Below are 26,331 nucleotides of genomic sequence, written 5' to 3' on the forward strand. Positions count from 1 at the left end.
GGAATCCCTATGATTGGATGTTTTCAAGAACAAATTAGACAAACACCTGTCTGGGATAGTCTAGGTCAGGGGTGGCCAATTTGTGGCTCCAGAGCCACATGCGGCTCTTCAGAAGTGACTATGCGGCTCCATGTATAGGCATGGACTCCGGGGCTGAAGCTACAGGTGCCAAATTTCCAAAGTGCCGGGGGTGTTCATTGCTCAACCCCTGGCTCTGCCACAGGCCCTGCCCCCACTCCTCCCCTAAGCCTGCCTTGCCCTCCCTCCTTCGCCTCCCTCCCAGAGCCTCCTGCATGCCACGGAACAGCTGATCGGGAGGTGCGGGGAGGCACTGATCGAGGGGGCTGCCAGTGGGTGGGAGGCACTGGGAGCGGGGGGGGGGGAGCTGCTGGGGGGCTGCTGACGTATTACTGTGGCTCTTTGACAATGTACATTGGTAAATTCTGGCTCCTTCTCAGGCTCAGGTTGGCCACCCCGGTCTAGGTTTTCTTGGTCATGTCTCAGCACAGGGTAGCTGGACTACAGGACCTCTCAAGGTCACTTCCAGCCCTCCATTTTTAAGATTTTATGAAAGCTACAGGATGAAATAGGTCTCTCCTTCCAAGGAAGTTATGCCATAAAAGGTAAGATGGCTCTCTGACAATGACTTCATCTCCGTCTTGGTAGCCCTCCCGATACTAGTATCTTTTCTGCAGTATATTTTCAGAGTCCTATTTGACTGATCTCTATTCTTCAGACCTGCTCTGTAATGGACAGCATGAAGCACTTTCTGTTCATGACGACGTCAGACCAAGCCTATCATACTTGGGGATGGGTGAATCAAAAATCCTTTTTTTAAATGCTGAAACACTTGAGCTGTCAAAGACCATATGTGAACCACTGAGGAGCCTATAACAAAACAAGGCCATTATTTTCATTGCGTGTATGGCCTAAATATGAGAATATTGGCACTTGTTCATGAATTGAGGCCTCCCAGAGAGAAACAAATGCCATGAAAGCATACTTTTAAAGCTGGGACTGTTTTCAAACTATTCTGGCCTGCATGTGAAAGGCATCAGTGAGTCAACAGGGGAAGCTACCCTTACCAAAATATGAAATAAACAAGTCAGCTATTCCTTCAGAACATCAGGCCTTGCTAAAGAAAACTATAATTGACCTTCACTCCTGGGAGAAAAAAAATACTACCACCACATGAGGAATGTTAAATAAGTTTGCTCTATAATGGTAAAAACAATAACAAAAATACTAAAGATAGTCTTTGGAGAGGAGAATGACCGCATTAGCAGTAAGTCGATAATTTGGAGGAGATGTGTAAATCAATTTAGGGAATCTGGAGTAGAAAGCTGACAAGTTTCTTTCAAGGTAACAATTACAGTAATTTTTTGAAGTGCCAGAGAAAATGATACTGAAGAGAGCAAAGCCTACAGAGACCTCAACCTTGGGTAATGGTGCAGCTCAAGGCAGTTGTTAATACACTGCTAAATTTCCTGGGCAGGGAAGAGCTTCATCTAGAAATTGGAATAAAACTTCAGATCAGGGGTGGGCAAACTTTTTGGCCCAAGGGCCACATCGGGGTGCAAAATGGTATGGACGGCCAGGTAGGAAGTCTGTGCCTCCCCAAACAGCCTGGCCCCCGCCCCTTATCTGCCTCCTCCCACTTCCTGCCCCATGACTGCCCCCCTCAGAACTCCTGACCCATCTAACCCCCCCTGCTCCTTGTCCCCTAACCGCCCCAACCCCTATCCACACCCCTACCCCCGACTCATCCAGCCCCACACACACACTTCTTGTCCCCTGACCACCCCCTCCCCCCGTCCCTAACTGCCCCCCCAGCACCCCACCCCCTATCCAACCTCCCCTGCTCCCTGACTCCTGACCACCCCCCTCCCCAAACCTCTGCCCCATCCGACCGCCCCCTCTCCCCCCAGGACTGCACCCAGGAACCTCCTGCCTCCCCTACCCCTGCCCCCTTACCATGCCACTCAGAGCGGCAGGACAGACTTATTGGAAAGCCTGGGAGGTGGGCGGATGCAAGCCGCACTACCCGCATGGCAGCATAGCTATGGGGGAGGGGGGTCAGTGGGGGAGGGGCCGGGGGCGAGCCTCCCTTGCCAGGAGCTCAGGGGCCGGGCAGGACGGTCCCATGGGCCGATGTGTCCTGTGGGCTGTAGTTTGCCCATTTCTGCTTTAGATCCTTGCAAAATCAGAAAATCCATGTTTTCCTGGACTACAGGATGGATCTGCAAAAGGATGCAAAATGCTTTTGTACTCTACAAAACTAAGAGGGGAACAAACAGAAAACAGAAGTCTCATCTTTCGAGCCTCTCTCAAAGCTCTACAGGATAACCCACAGTCTGTCAGGTCTTCTTGGCCCCTTTGAGAGTTTCTTCTGCAGATTCCGCTGGCCTCCCCAAAAAAATCAGTTCATCAAGCACTTGAAGCCTTCTGAATCTCTCTTGGTTTTTCTGGGGTGCTCCAATATGTGTCTCCCTGCTCCCACTGTGGCTTGATGTCTTTGCAGCTCTTCTCACCTCATTTTCGACCTCTTATACGACTCATCACTTTCACTAACAAGGTGTTAGAGTTGTTTATTTTTCTCCTCTTTCAGGGTGGTGTGCCTGTGCGCCCATTTCACTGATGAATTTTTTCAGAGAGGCACAGCTAGCAGAAAACTCTCGATTACTGACAGAAATAGGACATTTCTTCTCAAAGATCTAAGATGCTCTATCTGTAGAATACTACTACTGGCTGATCCCAAAATACTTCACAAACGATTAGAATACACCACCACTGAAACGCACCCACCTGTGGGTGGTAAGAGAGCCTAACAGCACACAGTATGCAACATGGCTGCGGCAGGAGACCAAATTTTAGTCATGAACACCAGAGAAAACCTTCTATTCTTAAAAAAGGGATGGAAGTGTCATGAGGTCTATAGTCATCCAGGGCCTCTGTTTTTAAGCTAAAAGAAAAGGAGTACTTGTGGCACCTTAGAGACTAACCAATTTATTTGAGCATAAGCTTTCGTGAGCTACGGTCCCAGTGGATCGAATCAGGTGGGATGGACTCAAGGGGATGACTAAGCGAGCGGTGTAACAGGGGAGCCTGTCTCGCGTGTCTTTGATGCTTCACAAAGTTACACGCGAGTTTTTGCTTAGAAGGGGCGCTGGCCTTTTGTCTTCTGCGTGTGAAGAAAAGCCCACTCCACACTGCGGCATAAATGCGATCCAAGAAGGAAGTCTCAGCAGAATCAAGAACACTGTCCAGAATCAAGAACACTGAATGCATCCGATGAAGTGAGCTGTAGCTCACGAAAGCTTATGCTCAAATAAATTGGTTAGTCTCTAAGGTGCCACAAGTACTCCTTTTCTTTTTGCGAATACAGACTAACACGGCTGTTACTCTGAAACCTGTTTTTAAGCTCTTATTTGAAAAATGCACAGAGTGAATTGTATAGTTCTGAACATATCTGCCTTGGTAAGCCTTTTGAGCTCAGTTGGGATTTGAACCTGGGGGCTAGGCATGCCTAATCTACTCAACTACCCCCGTCAGCTAAGATTTTTCTATTTAGTGATGAGCCCTGGTTGGAAAAGAATGGAAGTGGGAACTATTTTTAGATGTAATGGTACTTCAGACACAGAAAGCATAGAGAATGCTAGAAATGGAAGCCTGTTAAGACTTTGGCTTTAGGTTATCTTATAATGTTTGCCATTTAGAAGTCCACATTTGCTACCAGTTATCCCATTTATTTCCTACATTCAGAACAGTAATAACTGTGGTAACTGGTATCTGTGGGTCAGCGCTGACTTTTTAAACAGAGACCATTGTCTATAAATCCTGTTTGATCTATTATTTATTATTTATAATACAGAATCCATATGAGACCCAATCAAGAGTCGTGTCCCACTAGGATGTAATAAGAGACAGTCTCTACACCAAAGAACTTACTATCTAAACAGATACAACAACAAGGGGCGGGAAGGAAGTACTATTATCCCCATCTTACAGACAGGGAACTGAGGCACGGAGAGATTAAAGGATTTGCCCAACATCACACAGGAAGTCTGTGGTAGAGAAAGGAACTGGACTCAGAAGATCTGAGTCCAAGTCTATTAGCCACAAGACCATCCTTCTTCTATCATTGTTAGTGGAGACTCCCCTACCTCAAGGTATTATGCAGAGCTGAAGCAGAAGCAGGTGGCCTTCCAGCATGGTTCCTTACATGAGTACTAGCTGTCTGAAAATATTACATGAAAAGGGAATGCAGAAACTTAAAAGTGCATAAGGGATGTATGCCACTCAATCCAGCAGTAGCCTATAGAGATCAGCATGCTCTTGAAGTATAATCTAACATTCACTTTTAAATCACTGATTTATTAAATTTAGTTTAAACATATTAAAAAGAGACACTAAAGCTCTAGGTGATGAACATATTTTACCCTTCAAAAGCATGTTTGGAACAGTGGTGACTTCTTTTGTGTATGTAAGAGCGCTACAGAGTGGTTAACTCTATAAGATGCATCAAAAATTCTAGATTTTATATTAGGTATGGTATTAAAATGACAAAGAAGAATAAATTTCTTGAGGAGAGACAATATGATAAGAGGCAAAAGCACAAGCAGGCAGAAGATCAAGCATTCAACCTTAAAAAATTATGGGTTGCATATTGATTGAGGAAGCCTTTGACCTAGTTAAAATAAAATAAGCAGTTTAATAAATATGAGAAAAGGACAGAAAGGATAGGAAACACCCTGTGTTAACCATTCAAGCCCTGAACATATACTTGACTGATATTTTTAGACCACATTTTGATCGAACTGTATGGAATTAAGAACAAATGGGCATATAGTATTTTATCCACTTGTACTGACTAATGCTATCACTGTGTTTCAGATCACAAATACTACTGTAAGACAACTCACTCATAGGATCTTTATTGGTGTTTTAGGATATCATCATAAATGTGAAGCTTCAGATATATTTTACTTACAGAACATATGAAAGATTAATCTTAACTTCTCCATTCAAGTACGACTTCTTATTTGACAATTTCAGGATACAAACAAACAGTTCCAGGTCTCCTTTAGTCCAACATTGAATGTTCCAGCTTAAATCTAAATTTAAAAAGGTAAACATTTTCTGAACCACATTGAAACCAAAGACATTTAAAGAAATAAAACAAAATTTACCAGTAAGTCTTATGCACCAGCACATATGCTGCACTGAAAGGAACAGGAAATTTCAAAGAAATAAAATCTGGTACTCTCTCATCTGCATTTGGGCTGCAACCAGGCAAACATTTAAGAATGTATGTTATATTCCTCACGTGACCAGCCCTTTGGAGTTTGGGGCTATTCATGTGAGTAAGTACATCACCGCTGTTTGCAAGATTGGGGCATTAGTCCCAGATTTTTAAAAGATATTTTTGTGTTGCTGCATTCAGCATTGCAATACCCAACTGATTTAGGAGCCTAAATCTCTTTTTCCTAAAGGGTTTTTAGGCACTTAGCAGGCAAAATCCCATTGACTGTTGGTTCCCAAGTGCCTGAATCCCTTTGGAAAAATATTTAGGCTCCTAACTCCAACACCTAATGCAGCAACATCTAAATACCTTTACAAATCTGGGTTTTAGTGATCTGGTAGTCTCTTACTATAGAGAATGTACAGAGCTGGACATAAAATCAATGTAAATTATAATCACACAAATTTGTTTAAATAATAAACTTTCTTACTTGTAACTAGGGACAATTTTTAGTGGAGGGGGTAGGAGGCGAATGGGGTGTGTCAAATTTCTGATATTCTTTAATCTTTTTGCGACAGTTCATGACCACAACCTCTATGCAGCATTAGAAAACAATACAATTATTCGGATTACTTCTTGAAAAGACCACCTGACATATGAGGCAGTGCTAGAAATACAGGGTAAAATCCTGACCATACTTAAGACAATGGGACTTTTGGCATTGCCTTCAACAGGACCAGGATTTCACACAAAGATCCTTTTCTCCACCATGTACATTGTGTGCCAGGGGCAGGAGGAATAACCAATTACATTTCAAATTACAGGATGCAAGATAAAGTCACTGTGGATGATAACATGGACATGGAGGTGGGGACAAGATTTGTTCTCTCAAGCTAAAAATCCATTAAAAATGTCTACATCCTTATTCAATTTCCAACATTCCTCTGACCTAATTCTACCATGATGCTCACAAGGAGTTAGCTGACTAATAAGTGGTAAAGGTAAGGGGGAGGGCACAACCGAGGATAGTTACCTATATAGCTAACAAAATGGATTTATATTATCAAGATGTGGTGATTCACCACTTCTACCTCCTTATTTGCATGTTGTACCCCTTTCCCTTACCTTTAGTCTGCCTTTCTACATGGCAAGCTCTCCAGGACAGGAATTTTGCCTTCATTTATGTTTGTACAGTACCCCGCATAATCCAGGCACAAATGGAAACAAATATTAGTATTAGGAAAATATTGAAAAACAACGAAAACGTGATGTCCATTACTGAGTCACTTTAAACAATTACACTACAAACCTACCTGTTTGCTGAGGAGCTAAGCTACTTATTTCTGAGGAAGTAAATTTCTTTGTTTCCATGCCTGCCGTGTACAAAGAACAATTTGTATGTGTTTCACTCCAAAGGCAACAGAGGAAACTCTCTTCAGCCACCAGTACCAGAGAGTTGGTTTCAGCAGTTCCATGCTCTCCGTGCAACCCAGGACTGCTCGCTACAACACCAGCAGTCAAAGGAATGACAGAAGTCTCATTCGGTGACGGGCAAGGCAACATAAAGCTTGATGCTGGAATCTGATGTACCATACAGTGAGCAACTGCCATTCGAATAAAATCTGGAAATACAAAGAAATAATGAAGGCAATGAGTTATGCTACTTGGAACAATGAAAACAGAGCAGCTGCCGTTCTAAAGAAACAAGTGTGATTAAAAATATTGGACAAGAATCTCCAAGTGCCAATCTCTTCTGAATTGGTACAGACTATTTTATTCAGTTAGGCTTCCAGAACTCATCCATATGCCTCATACTTGACTGAAGTCACCCTGCTCTTTTTTCCAAAATAACTGCATTTTTTAAAAAAACCCGAGATAGTCCAATACAAGAACTCGAGGGGGAAAAGTGCTCTCCTGGCTTAAATTGGTGTAAGTTAATTAGAATCAAACATATTAAACAGGGATTGAAGTCAAAGGAGCTGCACCAATTTAGCAGAGAATTTGGCCCCAGATCTGGGCATACAGAAACTCTTGGGTCTTAAAATCCAAACCCTGGTCCGCATTTTGCAACTATATTCTATATTTTTACAACCTGGATACACCCAACTTTGGGATATTCACAAGCTTGATGTTAAACAATAATATATGAAGATATATTTTGTCCTCCTCACTAATGGGTATTATGTGAGTACAGAAATTGCATAAAAAATGTTATTTGTAACTGTGATAAAGAAAGTGGTGGGGGGCTCCCTTTTATGGACACCCAGCCAGTCAGTTAGCTATAAAGTCCCTCTTGGTGGCAGCTTGCTTTACCTGTAAAGGGTTAAAAAAGTCCCCAGGTAAAGAAAAGGGAGTGGGCACCTGAACAAAAGAGCCAATGGGAAGGTTAGAACTTTTTAAAATGGGAAAAAAGCTTTCCCTTTGTCTCTCTGGGCTGCAGGGACAAAGCAGCAATGCTGTAAACAGTTTTAAGCCAGGTATGATCATAAATCATCAGTTCATACCTAGAACTACTTATCTGAAACTCCAAATGTGCAAGTAGATCAGAATGTTTAGCTAGACGCAATCAGGTTTATTTCTGTTTATTTTTAACAGAAAATCCTCCGTGCTAACCCCAGATGCTTTTGTTTGCTTGTAACCTTTAAGCTGAACCTCCAAGAAAGCTATTTTGGGTGCTTAATTTTTGTAATTGTTTCTTTTAAGATCTAGCAAAAAGCCTAAGTTCCAGATGTATTTTTTTCCTTTTTGTTTTTAATAAAATTACCTTTTTTAAGAACAGGATTGGATTTTTGGTGTCCTAAGAGGTTTGTGCCTGTTTGATTAGCTGGTAGCCACAGATAATTTCCTTTGTTTTCTTTCTCAGCTCTTCCCTGGAGGGTGGGTGAAAGGGCTTGAGGGTACCCCACAGTGAGGAATTCCCAAGTGCTCCTTCCTGGGTTCAAAGAGGGTTTTTTTGCATTTGGGTGGTGGCAGCATTTACCAAGCCAAAGTCAGAGAGAAACTGTAACGTTGGGAGTGTATTACAAGCCTGGAACAGCTAGTATTAATTTTTAAAATCCTTGTGGGGCCCCCACTTCCTGCACTCAAGGTGCCAGAGTGAGGATTCAGCCTTGACAGGAACATTTTCTAAAGACATGCAAAACCAATCCTATTGTTTACAGCAACAATATAAAAAGCTCTATTCGTAATATGTGAAATCTCGGTCCCACTGAAGTCATTGGGAGTTTTGCCATTGAGTTCAATGGGGCCAAGTCATTTAACATATCTTTTCTTTGTCTTTTCTTCCCTCCCCTCCCAATCAGAGGCATTTGATAGGTTTTGTTCATTGTTACGGAGCACATTGCAGTAGTTTTTAAATGCTTCTACAATACTTTTGTTTGTGTTGTTACACCAGAAAGATACTATTTACAATTGTTAAATCCCCAATTAAGAGGGTTGCCAGGCATCTGGTTTTCGACCAGAACATCCAGTCAAAAACGGACCCTAGTGGCTCCGATCAGCACTGCTGACCAGGCCACTAAAAGTCCGGTCAGCAGCTCAGCGGGGCTAAAGCAGGCTCCCTGCCTGCCCTGGCTCTGAGCAGCTCCTGGAAGTGGTGGCATGTCCAGCTCCTAGACACATGGGTAGCCACAGGGACTCCGTGTGCTGCCTCCACCCCGAGCATCAGCTCTGCAGCTCCCATTGGGAGCCAATGGGAGCTGTGGGGGCAGTGCCTGTGGGCACGGGCAGTGCACAGAGGCCCCTGTCCCCTCCGCCTAGGAGCTGGACATGCCAGCCGCTTACAGAAGCCACCTGAAGTAAGCGCTGCCCGGCTGGAGCCTGCACCCCAAGCCCTCTCCCGCACCCCAACCCCCTGCCCCAGGTCGGAACCCCCTCCTGCACTCTAACTTCCTCCCAGAGCCCACACCCCAACCCACTGCCCCTAGGGTGACCAGATAGAGAGTGTGGAAAATCGGGACAGGAGGTCGGGGGTAATAAGCACCTATATAAGAAAAAGCCCCAAATATCGGGACTATCCTTATGAAATCGGGACAGCTGGTCACCCTAACTGCCCCAGCCCTCAGCCCCCTCCTGCACCCAACCTCCCACCCCCTCCTGCACTCCGAACCCCTTGGTCCCAGCCCTAATCCCCACTCCTGCACCCAAACTCCCTCCCCGAGTCTGCACCCCAGACCACCCCCCTGCACCCCAACCCCCTTCTGAATCCCAAACCCCCTCATCCCCAGCCCCACCCCAGAGCCCACACCTCCAGCCAGAGCCTGCATCCCCTCCTGTACCCCAACTCCATGCCCCAGCCCTGAGCCCCATCCTGCACTCCTCGGCCCCAGCTCTGAGCCCCCTCCGACACCCTAACTCACTCCCAGAGCCTGCACCCCAAACTGTTGGCCCAGTCCTCAGCCCCCTCCCACACCCAACCTCCCTTCCGTAGCCTGCACCTCACACAACCTCCCACACTCCAAACCCCTTGGCCCCAACCCTGATCCCCCTCCTGAACCCAAACTCCCTCCCTGAGCCCGCACCCCAGATCCCCTCCTGAACCGCAACCCCCTGCCCCAGCCCGGAGCTCCTCCTGCATCTCACACCCTTATCCCCAGCTGGAGCCCTCACCCCTTCTCACACCCCAACCCCCTGTCCCAGACCAGAGGCCCCTCCCGCACCCTGAACCCCTCATTTCTGGCCCCACCCAGAGCCCGCATCCTCAGCCAGAGCCCTCACCCCAACTCTCCACTCCAGCCCAGTGAAAGTGAGTGAGGGTGGGGTCCTGCATTTAGGATGGAAGAATCCAATGCACCGCTACAGACTAGGGACCGAACAGCTAGGCAGCAGTTCTGCAGAAAAGGACCTAGGGGTTACAGTGGACGAGAAGCTGGATATGAGTCAACAGTGTGCCCTTGTTGCCAAGAAGGCCAATGGCATTTTGGGATGTATAAGTAGGGGCATTGCCAGCAGATTGAGGGACGTGATTGCTCCCCTCTATTCGACACTGGTGAGACCTTATCTGGAGTACTGTGTCCAGTTTGGGGCCCCACACTACAAGAAGGATGTGGAAAAATTGGAAAGAGTCCAGCGGAGGGCAACAAAAATGATTAGGAGACTGGAACACATGAGTTTTGAGGAGAGGCTGAGGGAACTGGGGATGTTTAGTCTACGGAAGAGAAGAATGAGGGGGGATTTGATAACTGCCTTCAACTACTTGAAAGGGGGTTCCAAAGAAGATGGATCTAGACTGTTCTAAGTGGTACCAGATGACAGAACAAGGAGTAATGGTCTCAAGTTGCAGTGGGGGAGATTTAGGTTGGATATTAGGAAAAACTTTTTCACTAGGAGGGTGGTGAAACACTGGAATGCGTTACCTAGGGAGGTGGTGGAATCTCCTTCCTTAGGAGTTTTTAAGGTCAGGCTTGACAAAGCTCTGGCTGGGATGATTTAGTTGGGGATTGGTCCTGCTTTGAGCAGGGGGTTGGACTAGATGACCTCCTGAGGTCCCTTCCAACCCTGATATTCTATGATTCTATGAAAAGCGAGCGACAGAGGGGGCAGGGTGGAGTGAGCAGGGGGCAGGGCCTTAGAGAAGAGGTGGGGCAGGGGTGGGGCCTCAGGGAAGGGGCAGGGCAGGGATGTTCAGTTTTGTGTGATTAGAAAGTTGGCAACCCTACTAATTAATTAATGTGTTTTACACTAATACATGGCCAGTTAGGTAGATAAGCCCAAAAGAAGAATTTTCTACAAAATGAGATCTAGTAAAAGGTGATATTTTCTATCAAACTTAGATGCCTTGAAAATAAAACCCTATACAATGTAAGAGCACACTTGTTACACTACATGGCTACTGTTCATAAATCAGAGCTTGAAGTGGGCTAATAATACTTCTGATAATGATAAATAGGCCTCTTTGAATTAAAATAGCTTTACTTATTGAAATGCATGTAATTGATTTGTATGTGTCCTTGGTTTTAGTGTAATGCCTAGAAAAATATATGAATATTTTAAATAGTTTATTACATACAAATTCATTCTTACTGAATGTTTTGCAAATGGATCCCACAGTAACAAGAGAGAGAATGTGTGTCTTTTGCTTCACAGGCACAATCTGCTTGCTAAAATATTTACATAAATTGAATAGTAAACCAATGCAAAGTGAAAAATAGGTTTCTAAGATGATTAAAAGTAAACTCATGTTATTACCTCAGTGTCTGAGACATTCAATTTCTTTGGGTATACACATTTTCTCATCAGCAAAACCCTCAATGGTATTTTCTCTTGTTTAACAAGGCAGGGTCTGTGCCTTGTTAAACATCAGCTTCATTAGGTTTCCTGGCTCCATGTAGAAGACTCAGTTGACTGAACAGAATATTAGTGCCTAATCCATGATGTGAAAACAAAATGAGGGACATGACTCCTAGGGGACAGGACATATAGCTAATATGCTACCCATTTTACAGCTGGCACTGAAAGGGGATTTCAGTTTGTTTTATACATGCATAGCTTAATTTTGAAGGCCAAATCACAGGGCAGGATCTCACATGACAAACTAACCAAATCCCATAAGATCAGTGTGCCTGCCATTATTACAATATTTTTTTCATGAAATGTAAATGAAATGAATAAGCTACAATAAAATTGTAATAATATTATTTAGCATGAGATTATATATTTTATATCCCTTAATAAACACATAATATTTTGTTATAAATCAGTAGGCTGCATTAAAAGTATTCACTTGCCACTGATATAGGAATTTATTTACAGAACAAGTACAGCACAAGTAGCAACAGTGAAAGCTGTTGCTCACACAAACCTACATAACAGTGACTAAAGACAAACGGCTCTGTCTCCCAATGCAAGTCCCCTGAGCACTCCAGTTGCTCTGTTAAAAGATACTTCTGTAAATGCAGAGAATTTTTAGGTTATATTAATTAAGTCTTAAGTCAAGTAGTGACCCATTTGATATTGAATGAATAAAGACATGAAGAAATTCTAAGAAAACCCCCAATTGCTGCAAAGATCTGAAAGATACAATTTTGAAACTTAGTGCACTGGATTAAAATATCTGCTTTACCTTTCATCAACATCTTTGGAAATTTAGAGGAACTTTTGCCAAATAAATAAAAATTACAGATAAAACAAAAATCAAGAGAAATCTGTTCTACAGCATATACCAACATTAATGTGTCTGACAAAATTTATGCACGTCTGATTTAATCTACTCTGTTTATTTCTTCTATTTTAGAAAGGAAAACTGAAGTACTCATATTTGAACTATTATATTTACCATGAATTGAGCACTCATTACAACAATTTTGTATATGAAGCAGGGGGACTGGTTTAGCGCAAAAACATACCTAATAAAATAAACACCTTGTGTAAAATCCTGGCTTCACTGAAGTGAATATAAGTTTTGTTACGACTTCAGTGTAGTCAGGATTTTACCCTCAGTTGTTGGTATTGTCCATAAAATTCTAACCTGTATGAATGCTAGTTAAGCTAGCTGTTCTAGCTTGTCTTGACTAACTACATTAACTTACTGTATTACAGTTGCAGGTTTTTTATCATCAGAAAGTTATTGTCCAGTCTGTAAGGTACTGTGCATCCAACATTTTCATGAGAAATGAGGGCATTCAGCATCTTGCAGGATCAAGCTTTTACTTTGTCAAATCAATGGCTACAGAATTTTTATTTTTATTTTAAACAGTTTCAATATCATTGTCTCAGGCAACTTACCCAAGTGCAGAAACACAGTCAAAAGTTTATGCGAATACATCTTGTTCTGAACAGTGGATCTAAAAAACAACCAAAATTTAATAAATTAAGAACGGACAGAAGAGATTGTTTCCATTTCAGAGGTACATGTCTATTATTCTACATGGATCTTGGCATCTTCTAAATGAGTATTCTTTGAAACTTCTGAACTTATGAAAATATATTGCCTGAAAACACCAGGAGTCTGTGTAATTCTTAAATTAAAAAATATTGTGCACTTTATTTAAATCAATGTTTGCTCCTTTACAGGAAGGAAGACAGATCAGATAGCATCATAATAGAAAAGTAACACTGCTTAGAGTACTGATTAAATTTCAAACAGCCGATCTCTAACCATTACAATTAGGAAGCGCTCTTCAGTCCTCATGTATTTTCTGACTCACGTGGGGCTTATTTCCTGTTCTTCCTCTTCAAGGTATTGTGAATCCACAGTTAAAATGACTATGAGATAATAATTTCCAAAATACAGCAAACATTTGAGCACCATGATTTCTGCAATCCATTTTCACCCACAAAAGAAGTAATCTGAACAGTGGAACTTAGCTAAATACTACAATTAAAACATAATGGATTAGTACCTATATAAGATGTAGTTTGGGATTTTTACCATGCAGTCTCATAAATTCTACTCAAACCCAATTACAGAACACATTTATAATTATGATCGAGGTATCTACATTTGCATACATATGGATTGTTCAACAGGTGTCTTGGGTTTTCAGTTTAAGACTCACACAACTTGACTGCATAGGCGCTGGAGCACCCACGGGGAAAAATTAGTGGATGATCTGCACCCATCGGCAGCCAAGCTCCCCATAACCCCCGCCCCACCTCCTCCTCCCCCTCGAGCGTGCCGCGTCCCCGCTCCTCTGCCTACCTCCCAGCGCTTCCCACCCAGCCGCCGCCAAACAGCTGTTTGGCAGCATTAGCACGCTCCAGGAGGGAGAGGGAGGTTTTAAAAAACTTGAATGTTTAACTAAATTCAAAATTCAAAAATTCATATACTTGTTTTGTTAAAATATTATTGCTGTTGAAGAAAAAAATCCAGAATACTTAATGTTGTTGTTTTAGTTAAATAAAACAATTTAAATGTCTGTCTGATGATGTTCTCCTCTTAATACAACATGGCAAGAAAATCCTGCAAATATTAATGATTAACCTGTTGAATTGGAGATATTTATGAAGTCACTGGGAGGTGAACGATCTGTTTCAATTACCTTTGGTAAGTGAAATAACAAAACAATCATTCATTTTCTGATATAGCTGTAAAACTAAATATGAAAAGTTTAAAAAAAACACACTTTAAAAATGTATAGCGTGTACCTTCTAAAAATGAAAACTACATCTATCTCTGAGTTGTGAAGAGTATGTATTAAGGTTATAACAAACAACAGGAATGCACTTTTATGTAGAAATCCATGATTAAATCGAGTCTTCCTGACTAGTGATTTAAATCAAATCCACTGTGGAACAAAGAACTTTATTATAATAAAGAAAACAGTATTATTGCTAATGCTAGCTTCTGTCTTCTTTGGTCTCACTGTGGAGCTTCTCAGTAAAACTATCTGCAGCCCCCACTACTGCTTGGCTTCCTGTTACAGACTTAAGAGACAACAAACACACACACATCCTGTATAATCAACAAGTGCTCAGTTCAAAATCCTAAATTATAAATACAAATGAGTCACTGGCTTTGTCAGCCATCCAGATCTGATCATCTACTGACCTTGAGAAAAGTTTCCTCCAATTGATTCACCGATATCAAATTCCCAAAAGAAGTAGACTCCAGTCCAGTAGGTTCAGAACACTTCAACAGGATAATCTCCCTTCATTAAGGTTGTGGTGCCAGTATTCTTCCTACTAGGGCCAGGGTACATTTTGGGCTGTATCTCAATGATCAAAGAAGAGAGCCCAAGATCTCTTAGATTTAGTGTTTCACTGCCTCTACTTAGGATAAAGATTTTCCCTTCTGGTTGGTAGTGCTGTTCTGATCTGTCAAACCATAAACAGCTGAGCTGGGCTTACTCTGGGGACTGATGTGGGATTTCCCCTATAGTTCTGCAGAGTTAAGGTAGGGTCATATTAACATAGAATACTTATCTATCAGTACTTTTCCCTCCACTAGTCCATCCTCTAATAGGTGGACATGAAATCTTGAAGTAATATACCAGCTACAGCTCTTCCTCCAAACATGTCCAGAATTACCATAGACTCTATGGTAATTCTGGACATGTTTGGAGGAAGAGCTGTAGCTAGTATATTACTAACAGATAGAAATGGGGGGGGTTATATTTTACATGATATAATAACTACTAATAACATATACAATTATATATTTCTTTGGAAACTGGATCACAAAAGGGAAAGGGGGGGTTCCTCTTTCACCATGCACCAGGAATTTGTGGTTAGCAGGCCAGCTGTTTCTCAGCGTGAGAAAACAGCTCCTGAAGCACAGAAAACATACTGTGTTTGTTGTATCAGGAAATCAGACTTATATTGCACTGAAGTACATAATTATTGTTACTGTCCATTTTTTATAGCTATTATCACAATTGTGCTATAAAAGTATCTCATCTTGACTCTGGCACATCTTGATCTCCTGGTAGGAAATTCCACAGCCAAAAGAACAGGTCCTGACCCAAGTCCCTAGAGTTTCCTCTTGAGGACTGTCAGTCACAGAGTTCCCATCAATAGCTGCCACAGAGAAGAGGCTGACACACACAGATATCTGGGCCCTATCCCATTAAAGGGCTTAAAAATCAGTGCCACTACTCTGGTTTGCATTAGATTCTCATGGTGCTACTTCGAAGTAGAGCATGGAGCATCAGTGAAATATGTGCTCTCATTTATCCCTCTTAGTACATAGACCACAGGTTGATGTATCAGATGCAGCTTCCATGTTGCTTTCACAGTACAACCTAAGGAGAACACTAAGCAGGTTCACAGTGATCCCTACAACTAGATCCATAACCAAGAAAAAAAGTCATACTTGTCTGGTTAGAGGAAGATGACAAAGGAATCTCTGGTCACTGTTTCCATTCTGGGTAACCAGACAGTGATTAATCAAACAGGTCTTTGAGACCAGGCACCAATATCACCACCGCTAAGATGTCCTGGATAGAAAATGAAGTCACAGCTCCTGTCAGTTCCTTAAAGTGCTTGCTTTTTCCTACTACCATCACATCCATCTAATTTGGATTTAGTTTGGGCAGCTGCTTTTTATCCTAGTTCCAATAACATTCAGAAACCAGGAAACAGTACTGTGCACATTTGTAAAGCAAACACAGAGCTAGGGGTCATCTGCAGATTCACTGAACCTCTCCAGAGCTCTGATATAAGAGTTGGGCAAAAAAGGATGACAGAACTGAGCCCTGTGGGATTCCACAGAGGGGCACGCTTAGGGTAAGATAGCAGCTGCTGCTCCTGTTGTGTTAGATTGGGCCCCGAGTTTAGCGACTCCCCCCACCCCCCAGTGTGAACAATTACTTTTTTTTAAAAAATGAAGACAACTAAAAAGAGTTAAGGGGGAAAATGCAAATATTCTAATAAGTTACAGAAAATAGGGAGCAAAATATAAGCACTCTGAAATAAGTAGGTTTGTTACTTCCTTACTTGGAAATGAAGAGTAATTTTTAATGCCACACACTTGAAGCTGGATCTTTTATTGTCTCTTACATAATTCTAACTACAATTAGTTGGTGGGAAGGAGCAGGGGGAAGTCAAACCACTATGGCAATGACAGATCTACAAGTCATGATCTCCAAGAGACAAAGCTGCACCAGATACTGCAGGAACACTACTGACTATTATCACAAAGGTGGTTTAAGCATTTCTATTCTAGCCACCTGTTTTTCAGTCACTTTTCAAGCTGAAATTTTCCAGCCTTGGCCTCTGTCCAAATAAATTAGTTGGTACTCAGGCTTTATAAAGTGCAATGTTCTGTGGCTTGCCAGAGTAGAAAAATGGGCAGAATAATCAACTTTTCTAAGATCAGATTCTGGGCTTAGAAAATGTTTACAAACCTAACATCACCCAGGGGCTACCATCCAAGCACCATCTATCAAGATGCAGTAACAGCACTTAAGGTAAGTGTATGCACACATATGCAGTGCAGGAAGAGATAATACAAGAAGGCTGGCTATCTTTCTGCGCTGGTTGTGATGGCAATGGAAGGAGACAAGTCTCCTGTAGCCTGTCCCTGTAGCTTAACATCCTGGGCAGGTGTCGAGCTATTCTACCCCAATGCACAAATAGTGGTGTTTTTTTTAATTGCAATAGCATCTAGCACTATAGGGTCAGGGCTCCACCATCCTACACACTGTGAAAACAAATCATAAGTGAAAGCCCCTGCCTTGATTAGAGACAAGTATGACAAACAAGAGAATGGAAAGGGGGAGGCTGATGAAACTTAAGACAGGCAATTACAAAGGTGGCCTTTATTGCACAATGTACTGGGATGACTAGAAGGGGAAAGGATTCCAGACCCAGACCCATCAGTTTTATAGCAGAAATGCAGTTGGAAACAGCTGGTGGTTTATACCCTCCTGCCTACAGGGCCTTTGGTAATTTGCAGATGAAGTGAGTTGAAAACTTTTAACTTTTCTTCTAGATTCTCTCTCTCCCGTCCCCCAGCTGCCTTGGTAACGCAAACATGTACTTTCTTTATACATTAAACATGCAATTTAAAAATAAGGGGTGTGATATCAAAAAGGTCCAGCCAGTCAGAATATTAAGTGACAAATAGTGTTGAGTCACTTAAGCTGTTATTGTTAATTTGACTGACTGGTTAGGAGTTTAAGGCCTATTTTGCAACTTTTACCCATCCAAAGACAAAGGGTGACATCCTGGCCCTGCTGAAGTCAACGGTAAAACTTCCATTGACTTCAGCGGGGCCAGGGATTCACCCAAACATGTGAGTTAGAGCTTCAGGATCCGGGCCTTATTTTGCTAGTGGTTTATTTAAACTGGCTAAAGATTGACCAAGCTGGGCTCAGAAGACCCAAGAATCTCAGAGGATGGATCCCACAGAAACGTAATTACCTGAAGATCATGTTTCAATTTTCTCAGTTTTCTTTCATTTGCTTACAAAAAAAAAAACTAACAGCTGCTAATTAATGGGAAATGGGAACATAATATTGTGAGCACACACACAGCCCCTGCCTTCAAAAATAAAAAACTATCACAGCTGTTTTTAAATATTAAATAGACTTAAAAACAAAAAAACAAAAAAAAACCCACACAGAACATCCTAGAAATAATGCTTATGCATACAGGCAGCAGGCTTGATTTTCAAAGGCACCGAGTATGTGCAGCTCCCGTTGACTTCAGCAAGACCTGCGGGTCCTCAGGCAGCACCTCTGAAAATCAGACCACTGGATTTTTATTAGATTTGTTCATTTTTGTATAGAACGTTCTAAGTAAATGAAATACTTTGGAAACTAGAGGTGAAACTGATTTTTAGTGAAAGTTTTTCTTATGGATTATGCCAAAATTTTAATCATAAAGACCAAGGTCCTTCATTTCTCCATACACTAGGTACTATATAGTCAGCAACAGAGCAAGTATCCCCACATCACCTCACCAAAGTGCCTCAGTTCTGAACCTCAAGAAACTATTGAATGAACATGAAGGCTAGGTAGCCCTTTAATTAGCCTCTCTTCCAAGACTGCCAACAAGAGCTCCGACTAGTCTTAAACATGGTAATGGGTTCTCTGAGGCCACCTATTTATTAGGAACTAGACTGAGATCACCGGCTCATTTCCTAAACATCTAAAGTGCTGTCACATAACTCTCATTTAACATTCCACTCCTTGGAATCCAGGCCAAAATTTGATAAAAGAATTTTTGCACTTCCTACTCTGCCTTAAATATATTCTCTATAATCTATAGTTTACATAGGCTCACGATGCAAATTCACTGAAGTGACCGAGGTTTCCGAAATATTGGCTATTTTAAAGTCCTACTAGAAAAAATTGTAACTGTTGTTCTTTGTAGGCACAAAATGTTTCCTTCAGCACTCAATTCTGCACTATTGAATGCGTTCACTTTATTCCCTCTATGCAGAGCTGCTGTAAATATTTGACATTTGAAGCTTTCCTGTATAGCTGCACGTGGTAGTTAAGGGTTTTTCAGTGTTTTCATTATAAATGCTATTTATAACTTGTTTGCCAGTAATTAGTGGATTAAATTTCATGGTAAGTACTGTTTTGTCATTATGGACCCTAATGGCTCCTATAGTGTCAGTGATTCACAGATTAATGAACGGTCTACTGCATGTTCATTGAGACTTGTTTTCTGGTGACGTGGACATTAAACAGGAACCGGGTGGGGGAAAAGAGTCTGTGGCCTTATGCCACAGATGCTAACTGTCTTCGTGGAAGACTGACGTACTATCTAATGCAGAAACAGGTTTAAAAAAAAAATCCACAGTGATAAGTTGTAGTTCTCACTGGAATACTTACAGATATTTTTAATTGTATATCTCTAAACTACATATGGGTCCTTTCCTACTTTTCCCATCAATACTAAGGGAGAAAGAGGTCCATGGATCAGGTAAAGTGCTCTCTCTGGCCAATTCCTGTAATTGATTTGACAGGTCACTTTTAGGTTACAACTTCTTTAAGAAATGTCTTCAGTGGCTGATTAACATAAGCAAACAGCACTGAATGTGTATATCCTAAAAGAGCTGCACTACCTCCATTCCTCTTCCCTATAACCCAAACTAAGGGCATGTCTACGCTCACCTCCGGACCGATCGATCCAGCGGGGGTCGATTTATCGTGTCTAGTGAAGACGCGATAAATCGACCGCCGAGCACTCTCCCATCGACTCCGGTACTCCACCGAAACGAGAAGCATAGGCGGAATCAATGGGGGAACTTCAGCAGTCAAGCTACCGTAGTGAAGACACCATGGTAAGTAGATCTAAGTACGTCAACTTCAGCTACATTATTCACGTAGCTGAAGTTGCGTAACTTAGATCGATCCCCTCCCCTAGTGTAGACCAGGCCTAGCAGTCAGTTACCTCTAAAAAGCAGGTGAGGAACAGCACAGCTCTATAATAAAGAACAAACATTTTCTAATTTGGGTGCCTACAATTAAGAGTCTAAATATGAATTTAGGCACGATAGTAAAGGTGGCCTGATTGTTCTAAGACGCTGAGCAAGCATAACTCCCATTGACTTTCTGGGAGATGTGGATATTCACTACTGAAAAATCAAGTCACCTTGATGGAGATGCCTAAATTAATCATTTAGAGATGTACAACTTTAGGCATTTTTGACAAATGTAAAAAACCAGGGCACATTTATAGTAACTCCCAGCAGCGTAACTTCTGACCAAGCTACAGTATTTCTAAAGAAATATTCTTGTATTTTTGTTTATAAATAATCACAGTCTATTTTTTACATAAGAAAGGTCTTTCTGTACAGATTCTGACCCTTTTTTTTTGTAATGTGCAAGCCCCACATGATGCAGTCCAGAGTTAGCCATATTACACTAAGGAACCAAAAAAACATCATGGAACAGGCCATCCAAGTGCCCTGAGAGAAATACAGAAAAAGAACCCCTCCACTAATCACAGTCCCCTACTTGTCACCTACCACCCCACACTGGAACCCATACAGGGTCTGATCGAACAATTGCAATCCATATTTGATGGGGGCCTTATCCTGAATTTTTTTCCAAACCTCCTCTTCTGGCCTGCAAACAACCCCCCAAGCTCATCATCAGAAGCATGCTCCCCACAGACCAGGGCACATGAACTCATAGGGACACCAGACCTTGCCAGAACAACAGATGCAAACCCTGCAGACACATCTCTTCTGCTACAATGATCAATACTACCCCCCTCCCCACACACACACACTAACACCTTGCAAAATCTCTGGGTCCCACAACAGGTGTACCACCTAATCCAGTGCATCAAATACTGCAACAACAAGAGTATATAGGAGAAACCAGACAAATCACTATGCTCTTGAATGAACTCACACAGAAACATGATAAAAGTCAAAACACCCTCTCACCCGTCAGTGGACACTTTTCACGGTGCAAATCACTCCATATCTGACCTATTAGCCCTCGTCCTCAAAGGAAATCAGCACAATGCCTTCAAAAGACCAACACAGGAACTTAAATTCGTAACTCTGCTAGATACTAAAAATCAAGGTCTCAGTAGAGGCACTGATTCTATGGCTCATTTCAACAGTTTTTAACATACTAATCCTCCTTTTTCCTATGACTGCAGAGGTGTTAATTGCGCACTTCATTTTAAGTGGTTTCCTGCAACATGTGTTATCCCTTTATGTTTAACAATCTGTCCCATCTTGTATTTAGCTGGTGACACTCTGGTTACTTTTTCAAGACCTGAAGAAGAGCTCTGTGAAGCTCAAAAAACTTGTATCTTTATCTTCCACCAACCGAAGCTGGTTCAATAAAAGATATTAATTACTTCCTCCACCTTGCCTCTCTCGTATCTTGGGACCAACACAGCTACAACACTGCAAACAAAAAAAGTAAATATGCAGACCTATTCACTTTCATTTCCAAAGTCCTACTTATACCCTTTTGAAATTATTTCAAAACTGTCATTTTATTGGCTGTCGTTTTTACAATATTAGCAACACATTACTTTTGCCTTAGATTGTTACTTAGAAAAAAAATCAAAAATATAGGCTAATAGATTGTAAATAGAAAATAAAATAAATCAGATCATGGGATCTATTCATAGATTTGTATTTTTAAGCCTATATATTATATATATTATGACAGGGTCAGGCCAGATGGCTACAGGAGAGTAATAGAAGGCAGCTATATTAGCCCCAGATTAAGTAGGTCCCTTTTCCCTGGGTAAGGTAACAGAGAAGATTCCAGAACAATCAGGAACCTTCTGGAGACAAGACAGACAGGCTGTTTAGAACACCTGCAGGCAATCAAGAAGCTGCTAGAATCAATTAAGGCAGGCTAATCAGGACACCTGGGTTTAAAAAGGAGCTCACTTCAGTTTGTGGTGTGTGTGTGTGAGGAGCTGGGAGCAAGAGGCACTAGGAGCTGAGAGTGAGAACGCATACTATTGGAGGACTGAGGAGTACAAGCATTATCAGACACCAGGAGGAAGGTCCTCTGGTGAGGATAAAGAAGGTGTTGGGAGGAGGCCATGGGGAAGTAGCCCAGGGAGTTGTCGCTGTCGCACAGCTGTTCCAGGAGGCACTCTAGACAGCTGCATTCCACAGGGCCCTGGGCTGGAACCCGGGAGTAAAGGGTGGGCCCGGGTTCCCCCCAAACTCCCCAACTCCTGGTCAGACACAGGAGGAGTTGACCTGGACTGTGGGTTCATGAAAACAGCCACACTAAGGGCTGCCATGAAGCTCTAAGGCAAGCAAATCCACCAAAAAGTGCAAGACCTACCAAGGGTAGAGGAGGAACTTTGTCACTATATATATATATGTGCCAACTTCAGACTTCAAATGTATCTCTTTGGCTAACTTCTGTTGCTGGGACTAATTCCAGGAGAACTCAACACATTACTTACTTGGCAAATGTCTGGTTCCTTGTGGATTTAAACTCAATAGCAAAGTGGACTCTGACTGTTTTGTTAATATTTTACACACTCCAACTTTTAAGAAAGTATGAAAGAAAGTCTATAGCAAGCTGGTCAAGAAGATGCAATGCAGAATGTCTTTGTTCCACAAAAACCAAGCTGCACTTTTCATTGCTATTAAGATAAAACAAGGCAAGCCGCATTCACATTTGGTGAAAGAAATAAAAACACAGTTCAGTTTTCCTCTTACATCATTTCATTAATTAGCTGCTAAGACAACTGGGGCTGAAGGCCATTTGGGGGAGAGCCATCACATACTACTGATGATATATCATTATTGTTTTTAAGACTATACACCCGGGTGCTGCAACAATTTTTATAGTGGGGATGCTGAGAGCAATTAAACCAAACTGTAAACACTGTATATAATGGAAATCTCTTCAAGCCGGGGGTGCAGCAGCATCCTTAGCTCCAACTCCTACGAATATACACATATTCCAGTAGTGCCAAAAAGAGACATAGAAGCTACCCTGTCCATAAACAAGAGCCACCCTTACCCGTGTTACCCATAAATTATCCTGTATCTATTGTAAACTCAGGGTTCAAACTTGGCTTTATTTCCAGGGTATTTTCAGGCTAAAGAGTGCACAATATTACTTTCCAACTCTTTTGTAATCATAGTTCTTAGAATTTTTAAGCAAGCCCAAGGCTGGCTTCAGTCGCAGGCTGGGCACGCTACCACCTGGCTGAAAGGGCTGTGTCCAACTCCCGGACCCCCTTTCCCCACAGGGACGGGGCTGCCGACTTCTCGGAGAGAGATGCAGAGTTAACTAGAAGGCAGACCCTTCGCTGCACTTCTCACGAGTCCCGTCCGTCATGAAGTATTCAATCACCTGCATAGTTCGTGCCCGACACCTGTCCTACAGCTGGACAAAAGTCACCCCTCTCAGAAAGCGGGACTCGCAGGGGGATTTGTTCTGTTTTAATATGGAGGAGTTAAGTGGGTCCTAAATCCTGGCTTCACTGACCAGGCTGATCCTCCCGGGAGGAAGCAGCAGCAAGCTTGCTTTCATGAATACGTCGGCGGGGGCTTCCCCCCCGCCTGGCTCCCGTCCAGCGGAGGGGAAGCGTCCCAGGCTGGGAAGCACCCTGCAGACCCTACGTCAAACGACCGGGCTCCCCACGACACGGCTGCCTTGGGGGGCTCTCGCTCTCCCCCTCCCCCAGCGGCCGCCGCCAGGAGCTGAACGCGTTGCAGGGCGGGCAGCAAGCCCGGTCCCGGCGCGGGGGCCAGCACGTACCTTTCCGAGTGCACTCAGCCGGGCTCGCGGCGAGCTCAGGACTTTTGGGGGGCGGGCGCCTCAGCCCGCTGTGGCGGCCCCTTCCTCCGCCCGGACTCTCCACGCGTGTCGCCCTGCGGGGACCATCTCTCCCTGGGACGCCTCGTCCAGCCCCCCGCCTGCTGCCGGGCGGAGCGAGCTGGCAAAGCGCCTTCAGTGCACGCTCCGCAGCGGGGCGTGGGTCCAGCCGCCCGGAGGAGGAGCAGGGAGGCGGCCCGCGGGGCCAGGCGGCGGCTGCCCTCTCCTCCCCACCTGGGCAGCGGCCGCCGCAGCTCCCACTGCCGGGGCTGTCGGAAGCGGCGGGTGGCCAAGCGCTGGAGCGAGCATCACGTGGCGCTCAGCGGCTGCGGCTCGGCTGTGACCCGGGCCGTGAACCCCCCCCCCCGAGCCCGGCCGGGCCCGGGCCCGGGCCCGCTGCGGGGACCCCGCGCGCACGCTGCTCCCAGCCAGCGTCCCCTTGCCCGTGGCGTCTGGGCGGGCTGCTGCCTCCCCTTCGAACCCTGCCTCCGTGCGCCTCAGGCTCAGACCCAGCCGCGTCCCCGGGCTGCCCCCGCTCGGGCCACACCCAGCCCTGCCCCGACGGCTCCAGCCCCGCCGCGGGCAGACTGGCCCCTCGGCTGTGCGCGGCGCGGCTGACAGGAGACAAGCACCTCATCCTTAACCCTGTGCCACCCCACTTCCGAGCGCCCCCTGGGCAGCTGTCAGGGCCTTGCCAGCTCTGTTCAAGGGGGAATGAGGGCGCGTTTGTTTTAGAAGGGAGATGCTAAATGCCTCCTTTAACTACAGCAAAATCCCGCTCCCTGGGACTGGCATGTCACCTTCCAACCCAAACTCCATCTTCACCAGACCTCAGCCACTGAGCTAACAGACTGGTGTTATTTATTGGTATTGGGGGTGGGGGAGCGGCTAGAGGCCCTTGCTCGAGCGGTGCAAATCACTGCTCTCTCAGCTTGCTGGCAATGCTGGGGGAAGAAATAGAAGGGGGAAAAAATGTTTGGGCTCAAATGAAACATTTGGTTTGACCCAAAATTAAGCTTTTCAGTTTGAGCTTTGCTTTCTTTGGTTGTTCATTTCAAACTAATGTTCAATTTCATTTAAACAATTGAAAGTTGCTTCAAAGTGACAAGTTTAAACGTTTCATGTCAAAACTGCAAAAGCAAAAGGCTTTGATTTTTTTTTCTGACTTCATCTAGCCACCGCCAATATCTATGAGCCACTGACTTGTGGGTTTTAGTTTATCTAGCTGAGGTTAGTATTTACTTAATATCTGTGAAGAAATCACATTTAAATTCAAATAAATGAAGTGAAGGTAATATTTTTGGTTTGGGGGTTTCTGTTTTTATTTTGTATTTCTTTCCTTAAGGATTGATCACAAACAGTTGACTGCCAATAACAGATACTTTCAGAGTTGTTGAGGTGTAGTATGGTCCCAAGACATTAGAGAGACAAGGTGGGTGAGGTAATATCTTTTATTGGACCAACTTCTGTTGATGAAAGAGAGAAGCTTTTGAGCTACACAGAGCTCTTCTTCAGGTGTGGGAAAGGTACTCAAAGTGATCGATACTAATATTTAAAATGTAAGCAGTTGCTTAAGAGTGCCTGGTCAGTTAAGACATATGCTATTGATCCTGTTCCTCAGTCAGATGAGCACATAAATGCTTCCACAGGGAAGCTTCCACAAATATTTGTGTATTCATCTTTGAAATTCACTTTCTTCAAACATTCATGGTATTAATGCCGGACTGGTTGACTGGGCAGGAAGTAAGAGGGTGGGAGGAAGAGGGACAAGAAAAGCCACACAACATGAGTTTGGCCAAAATGAATTCATTTAAAAAAAAAAACGAAACAAAAAAACAGAGTAAGCATTCATAGGCTTATTTATTTGCAGTATTTCCCCGTGTTAACCATGTATTGACAATACTTATCTTTTTCCTAATGCAAAGTGGGTCTGTTTTACCTAAATTGAGAATTTGCTGGGAACAATCAGTGCTAGCTGACTCCATAGTAACTCTATAAGCAGACCCCTTCACTGCAGTTAGACTCTTGGGACTAGTCAGCGTGATGGAGAGTATCACAATCTGGCCCAAAGTATTTTTTTTTTTTTAAATATAGCTCTAAATTCACCATCCAGAGAAGTTGTTTGGGATTTACTTTCTCTTAAGGAAGGTACAATCTAGGGCCTAGAACAGGTTTGATGTTCCTTCAGAACATCCTTGTAGCAGATTTCCTATTAGAACTGATCTCTGGACCACAGAAAAACCAAGATAATGTTTTAAAAATAAGAGTAATGCTTAGCCTGTAACTCAGCCAATGAGCCATTAGGTTGAAAAATGTAGATAACTTTTTCCCCATGAATTTCTTGAACACTCATTTACATGAGCTGTCTGGGTGCTGAGTGACTTTTTTCATCTCTCCTTTTATGCCTCTTAAATAATAACATTTGCTATA

General features: G+C 43.3%; 1 protein-coding gene across 2 annotated transcripts in view; it reads right to left on the bottom strand.

The window, feature by feature from the left end:
- LEPR (leptin receptor) overlaps nt 1–24,213 on the bottom strand; it is a 75,389-nt gene extending 51,176 nt beyond the window's left edge. For both annotated transcript variants that reach the window (XM_048861932.2, XM_048861933.2), the window contains exons 1-4: nt 23,845–24,213; nt 12,965–13,023; nt 6,556–6,864; nt 4,991–5,114 (exon numbers count right to left, since the gene is read on the bottom strand). In XM_048861932.2, the coding sequence (XP_048717889.1) occupies nt 4,991–5,114; nt 6,556–6,864; nt 12,965–13,004 (473 nt within the window). In that variant the 5' untranslated portion in view covers nt 13,005–13,023; nt 23,845–24,213. The remainder of the gene's footprint in view (nt 1–4,990; nt 5,115–6,555; nt 6,865–12,964; nt 13,024–23,844) is intronic.
- Between the last annotated feature and the right edge of the window lie 2,118 nt (nt 24,214–26,331).

Source organism: Caretta caretta, chromosome 8, assembly GCF_965140235.1.
Source record: "Caretta caretta isolate rCarCar2 chromosome 8, rCarCar1.hap1, whole genome shotgun sequence".
Lineage (NCBI taxonomy): Eukaryota > Metazoa > Chordata > Testudines > Cheloniidae > Caretta > Caretta caretta.